Source organism: Etheostoma spectabile, chromosome 12 (assembly GCF_008692095.1).
Source record: "Etheostoma spectabile isolate EspeVRDwgs_2016 chromosome 12, UIUC_Espe_1.0, whole genome shotgun sequence".
Classification (NCBI taxonomy): Eukaryota; Metazoa; Chordata; class Actinopteri; order Perciformes; family Percidae; genus Etheostoma; species Etheostoma spectabile.
Window position 1 is genome coordinate 1,142,035 of NC_045744.1, and position 6,944 is coordinate 1,148,978.

The following is a 6,944-nucleotide window of genomic DNA, read 5'->3' on the forward strand; positions in this document are numbered from 1 at the left end:
TAACAAGACCACATTAACCTCCCTTACCACACACACACAGACAGGCAGACAGACACACACACACCCACAGTCCTCTTTTTCTTCTGCATGCAAACAGACAAGCAGACATATTCAGACGGTCACACAATAGCATGTGGACACTTTTTTGTCATTCTTTCACACATGCATCCAACTCTGAGGCCCCGTGCACACTGATACGCATCGTCAGACGGAGAGGAGGCTGGAAGTCCTCCACCACATAGGGGGGATGAATGACGGACAGTATCAGACTAGTGCACCCTCGTGGCTTTCAGAACCAGCGATGAATTATTGATACATTGGCTTTTTGTAAACTCTGCAGGAAATGAAACCGTCAGAGCAGCCGAAATACTAATCAGAATCAGAATTAGAAAAGGGTTTGTTGCCACAGTAAGTTCCACATATGGGGTATTTGCCTTGGGGATTGGTGCACTTAAACAAAATATATGAATTCATAGGAATATATAAATTTACTGTATATAAAACAGCTGTTTAGCACAAGATAAAGAATTGAGTGACTGACCTTTTTTTTCCTCACTACACTTAGCAAAAATTCACTATGATAGATCTGGCTCTAGTGAAAGTGAATATATAAAATAACCAATAAAAAATATGGACTTAGAACTCTAATAATGATTGTTTAGGTATTTTTTGGAACGTTCTAGATGTACATACTTTCCAGAAAACAAACCATCAGAACAACGTGGGGAGTTGAAAACAGAAGACTGGATGCCTTTTCAAATGAAACATGTTTTATACTTATAAAAACTACAAACACAATGAAACAACAGACACAAGCTGCAGTATTTTGCATTCAAAATGAAGAAATATAATCCAAGCTTATGTGGACATGCCTTGCAGTGACAATGACCTGCAGAGGTGCAACAGACATTGTTGGTGATATATGATGTTAACCTGTGACAGGACTGACCTATCATTATTTAAATGTTAGTCTCTGCATCACTTTAAAAAAAAATGGTCATCTCACTATTCATGTTACATTTTTGGGCAAATGAAAATTGTTAAGTCTAAGTACTGAAAATGTGAATAATAGCAATGTATTTTAGTAGCAATATGTACAGTGAAAGTTAATATGAAAAGAGATGTGAAAGATAAATAGTTGGGTAAGGTGTGACCTAAAACTAACTGTCAGGAGAGAATTTTTTTTATTTTACCCAATACTCATTGTTTGCATTATGATGCATCCTGTAGCCTAGCAGGTGGTAGGAGGACTTTCTGTAGTTTACTCCCCACTGTCTGCAGCCATCACTAATCACATTTCTTCCTAATGTCTCCATTGTATTATAACTTCTCTCCTTGTTTGTTAAGGGCAGGGTGTGTGTGTGTGTGTGTGTGTGTGTGTGTGTGTGTGTGTGTGTGTGTGTGTTTGTGGTGTGTGTGTGGTGTGTGCTGGGGGGGGGGGTGAATGGAGACAAAGTGATTATAACCCTTCCTCCAGGGTGAACATTTTAAACAAACACCTATAGAAGGAACCCTTGATTGACTTATTGTCCCTCCCCGCCCATGCTTGGGGGAGTGTCCTCTCTCCTCCCGTATAAAACCCACAGGCGCTGGAGCATGTGAAGAGAGAGAGACACCGTGCAGCACCGACACAAAGAGAGAGAGTAGACTGAGAGTACCCCAGACAGAGTGAAAGTAAAGCGCTTGTGTTGGGACATTACAGATCATCACAAACTATCTGCGCTCTAGCATGACTTCAGCAGCATCCCTGGATTAGTTGCACTTGCAGCCTACTTGCAGAGCGCAAGTTCGCTGCTACTTTGTCGAGGACGACTCGCGCACAGAAAGCAACGATGGAGAGGAGCTGCATCCCGGGATGGTGCGTGCTGTTAGCCATCGTCCTGTACGGAACGAGCTGTATGGCGGCCAAGGAGCTCCAGTGCCAAGAGATCTCCGTGCCTTTGTGCAAAGGAATCGGCTACAATTACACATACATGCCCAACCAGTTCAACCACGACACGCAGGACGAAGCTGGCCTGGAGGTGCACCAGTTTTGGCCGCTGGTTGAGATAAAGTGCTCCCTGGACTTGCGCTTCTTCCTCTGCAGCATGTACACACCGATCTGCCTGGAGGACTACAAGAAGCCGCTACCGCCGTGCAGGAGCGTGTGTGAGCGGGCCAAAGCTGGCTGCGCTCCGCTCATGAGACAGTACGGGTTCCCGTGGCCAGACCGGATGAGGTGCGACCTGCTGCCCGAGCAGGGGAACCAGGACACGCTGTGCATGGACTACAACCGCAGCCAGACCACCACTGCTTCTCCCGTGGTGGCGAAGCCGACCAACCGACCACTGAAGCCCTACAGCCCCAGGAAGAAGAGCAGCTACGGCCGTGGTGTTCCAGGGAAACCAAAGCCGGCAGCGTCCCCGTGCGAGCCGGGGTGCTTCTGCCGTGCGCCCATGGTGCCAGTGACCAGTGACAGCCACCCGCTGCACAACCGCGTCAAAACGGGACAGATCCTGAACTGCGCCGTGCCGTGCCACAACCCCTACTTCACCCAGGAAGAGAGGACCTTTACAGCCTTCTGGATTGGCCTGTGGTCCGTCCTGTGTTTCATCTCCACTTTCGCAACCGTGGCGACTTTTTTAATCGACATGGAGAGGTTTAAGTACCCGGAGCGCCCCATCATATTCCTCTCCGCCTGCTACATGTTTGTGTCCGTTGGATACATTGTCAGACTGATCGCGGGGCACGAGGAAGTGGCCTGCAGCAGGGAACACGGCGTGGAAAACATCCACTATGAGACCACGGGTCCCGCGCTCTGCACCATCGTTTTCCTGCTCATTTACTTCTTCGGCATGGCCAGCTCAATCTGGTGGGTGATACTGTCACTCACTTGGTTTCTCGCCGCCGGCATGAAGTGGGGGAACGAGGCCATCGCCAGTTACGCACAGTACTTCCATTTGGCCGCCTGGCTCATCCCCAGCATGAAATCCATCGCAGTTCTGGCTCTGAGCTCAGTGGATGGAGACTCCGTGTCTGGGATTTGCTATGTAGGCAACCAGAATTTGGATAACCTGCGAGGTTTTGTGTTGGCACCTCTGGTTATCTACCTGTTCATCGGCACCATGTTTCTACTGGCCGGGTTCGTGTCGCTGTTTAGGATCAGGAGTGTGATCAAGCAAGGGGGCACCAAGACTGACAAACTGGAGAGGCTAATGATCCGGATAGGAGTTTTCACAGTTTTATACACCGTCCCAGCCACGGTCATAGTGGCGTGTTACTTTTACGAGCAGCATAACAGACAGACTTGGGAAATTACGCACAATTGTACGTGCATGACGGACGCGAACAGGCAAAGGCCGGACTATGCTGTGTTCATGTTGAGGTACTTTATGTGCCTTCTCGTAGGCATCACTTCGGGAGCCTGGATCTGGTCCGGGAAAACCCTGGACTCCTGGAGGACTTTTTGCACGCGGTGCTGCTGGGGGAGCAAAGCCTCCGCGGGCTCCATGTACAGTGATGTGAGCACGGGGCTGACCTGGAGGTCCGGGACGGCCAGCTCCGTCTCCTGCCCCAAACAGATGCCACTGTCCCGGGTTTGAACAGTACGCTCATCCGCTCAAATGCATCTTATGTCATTTGACACTAAAGACTTAAAAACAGCGAATATTAGCTCTTCTGGGGACACAGTGGCGCAAAGACTTATTTTTAAATGTTTTCATTTGGTAAATTATTTAAAGTGAGAGACACCAAACTGCCAGTAGAGATCTAACTAATGTGAATATATTTTTTGAATTTGTGGTCATTCATGCTCCATTCTGCTTCTAAAAGTTGTAAGATCAGTTTGGGCTTATACTTTCAGAAAGTACTCCTTTCTTGCCTTATCCAAATGACGTCCATGGGTTTGAATAGAGGGGGTTGGGTAGGGGAGGGGTGACTAATTGTGTTGGGATTGTCCATCAGCGTGTTGTAATTAGCACATTAATGAGCGCCTAATGGCTTCTCTTTACATAATGAGACTGTCAGCAGCAGAACAATTGTACCTGGCACGAAGAATGCAGAGTCTTATCTGGGCCTAATTGAATGCGCACAGCTGACAAGATCCCCCTTGTCGATAGGTTACATGGTATAGCTGAGGCTCTTTTTTACTGTAAAGAACCGCTGTGTCTTAAATAAGAGTCACACAAGCCTGCTCTGCTGGGAACGAGGCCATCGCCGGGCTGCTTTTTGTCTGCAAGATGGATTTACACGTGCATTAATCAATGCCTTAAAACTGTCTCATACGGGTTGCATTAGCGCGTAAAGTGTATTTATATAATTATTGATGTATATATATTGTACATTTGTATATGAAAATTTACGAGATTGTAAATATGTATGATTTCCACTTTGATAGAAAATTTTATTTTGAGAATAAAACAAACTTTTATTGAATTTCTTCCTCGTGCATCCTGGTTATTCTCCCCAAAACTTTTGCTGTGAGGTTGGAGACTGTGAACTATTTATATATTATTAACTATGTTATTATGGTAGATTTAAAAAAGAAAGGGAAATGTTGTGCCTGGTGTGGTGGAGTGCGCACAAGCTTATCACAACTGGAGATATGTGTGCGTAAAATCTGCGTAATGGCGGAGTTATGACCGTTATACTTACATTTTAGTAAAAGTTTTAACTTGTCTTTGAGATGTGAAAGCTTTATAAAACCTTTCCTCTGTGTTTCAGATCCACATGCACCCCCCCCCCCCCCCCCCCCCCCCTTTTTTTAAGTTACATTAACCCTTAACGTCTGCCCTCAGTTTAACCCCTGATCCAGGCTAAATGTGTCATTTAACCTTATCTGATTTTCCAAGTTTAGAAGTCAATTAACTTCACCTACTCTGAGTCTTTCTTTTTCTATCCAAGCAGGTGGATCAGAGTGGAGGAAGGTGATGTGATGTGAAGATGTTTTTTTCACAGTGTTTCTCAGCTTGTTACAACCATTTCTTAAGAGACATGTGTTAGTGCTACAAAGTGTGAAAAGGCCTCCAGACTCAGTGATGTTCACTAAAACACCTCCTCAGAACACAGTGGGAGCTTTTCAACATGTTGAAATAAGTATCTGCATCATCATACATGGCAATGAATGTTTAATGTGAACGTTTGAGGGGACTGTTATATATGGATTATTTACCATGGAGTAGTGGTGGAATGGAACTAAGTACATCTACTCCAGTACTGTACTTCTTTACAAATGTTGAGGTACTTGTACTTTACTTGAGTCTTTTCTTTTCATGCTTTTTTCTACTTCTACTCCGCTGCATTTTAGATAGAAACATTATACTGTTTACTACTCTACATTCATCTGACAGCTTTAGTTACTAGTTACTATAGTTACTAGTTACTTTCCACATTAAGATTCCTGCACACAAAACACATCTGATGTTTTATTACAAAGTAACCTAGCAACAATACAACTGCTCCAGGTCCAGCTGAGATGATGAGACCATTAAACACACAGCTGTTTGGATCCTTTATTCTTTCTACAATGGGAGGATTTTTATTTACTTTTAATACTTTACGTACATTTTCCTGATGATACTTACATCTTAAGTAACATTTCCAATGCAGGACTTTTCCTTGTAACAGAGTATTTTCACAGAGTGTTATTAGTAAATGATTTTAGTAGCACCACTGTACTGTAGCCCTGCTCCAGGCTCTTAACGCAGGCGTCAGCGACATTTTCCCTGCAGGCTGACATCTCCCTGTCGTGCGTAAAGGTAATTACACCCACCGCGCGCTCCGATTATCGCGCGACAGCGTGGCATGTCTTAATGTGGTTCAGAAAATGTGAAGCTGGTGGTGCGTAATGGCTTTCAGTGACGTGTAAATGAGGCCTGTTGGGGCTTCTAACGTAAGAAAATAATGCAGTGAAATGTGTTAAGACTATGAATAGTATTCCATCATCTTAAATGACCTGATCATGCACATAACATAACACAAACTCTGGAGAAGATTCTTCATCCCTACGGGGTGAGGAGAGACGGACACAGCTGTATTTTGCTGCCACCTTGTGGGTAACCTTAGACCATGCAACTTATCAAAACATACAATAAAAACCTTTTTTTCCGACACTTTTGTCATGTTTTTGGGTCCCTTTCGACATTTGTTTTCCCTTTTTCAAAGTTCTTTTTCTTCAAATGCTATAAATTTGAATAAAACACCCAAATTCAACGGAAGTAGTGGACTGATCATTTGATTTACTTGTGAAGAGCGTTGAAGGGAACCATCCACGTTATTATTTTGGTTGAAAGTAACCAAAATATCTAATATAGAAACAAAAAGTAGCTGCTTTAAATGTATTCTGGTCGACACTTTAAGTTGGAGCTTCATATAAAATATTCAAACCCGAGACCCCACGGTCCAAGTTCGAATGGCTGCAGATACAGATGCATCACATTAAAAACGTTCTACATATCCTGTGCATGAAATGAAATCCAGAAATTCAGCCTGAAATATTTGGAATGCTTACAGAAATTGATGGTTACAACAATTCTATATAACATATTTATATATCTATATAAATTACCGTTTGTAAAGATCAGAGAGCCATGTGGGGGGTGGTTCAGAGTTAAAGAGGTTAAAGAGTTGATGCAATAGAAGTTATCTACCGTTAACTTACCAAGATAGATAGGTAGATAGATACAGCTTTCTGGCTTCAACATTCATACGAGGAAATCTGACTTTGACACTAAATGACCTGTTGAAATGGATTTTATTTGGTGGAATACAACATACTGAAGTAAACAAATCAGTTACTTCCTACAGAGGTCTAATTGTCTAAATTTGTTTCCCCACTAATTTCATTATACAAATTAGACAGCAGGTCCTGTTAGCTCCGTCCAATGAGAACAAATTGCTCTGCCACTGCTCGTTAACCATGACACAAGTTTGCTTCCTCTTCCAGTTTGTGTGTGTGTGTGTGTGTG

At 43.8% G+C, this 6,944-nt stretch overlaps 1 protein-coding gene across 1 annotated transcript; it reads left to right on the forward strand.

The window, feature by feature from the left end:
- The first annotated feature begins 1,498 nt into the window (after nt 1–1,498).
- On the forward strand, nt 1,499–4,029 carry LOC116699522 (frizzled-8). The gene has a single exon (XM_032532165.1). The coding sequence runs from the start codon at nt 1,833–1,835 to the stop codon at nt 3,579–3,581; it is 1,749 nt and encodes a 582-aa protein (XP_032388056.1). The 5' UTR covers nt 1,499–1,832; the 3' UTR covers nt 3,582–4,029.
- The last annotated feature ends 2,915 nt before the right edge of the window (nt 4,030–6,944 follow it).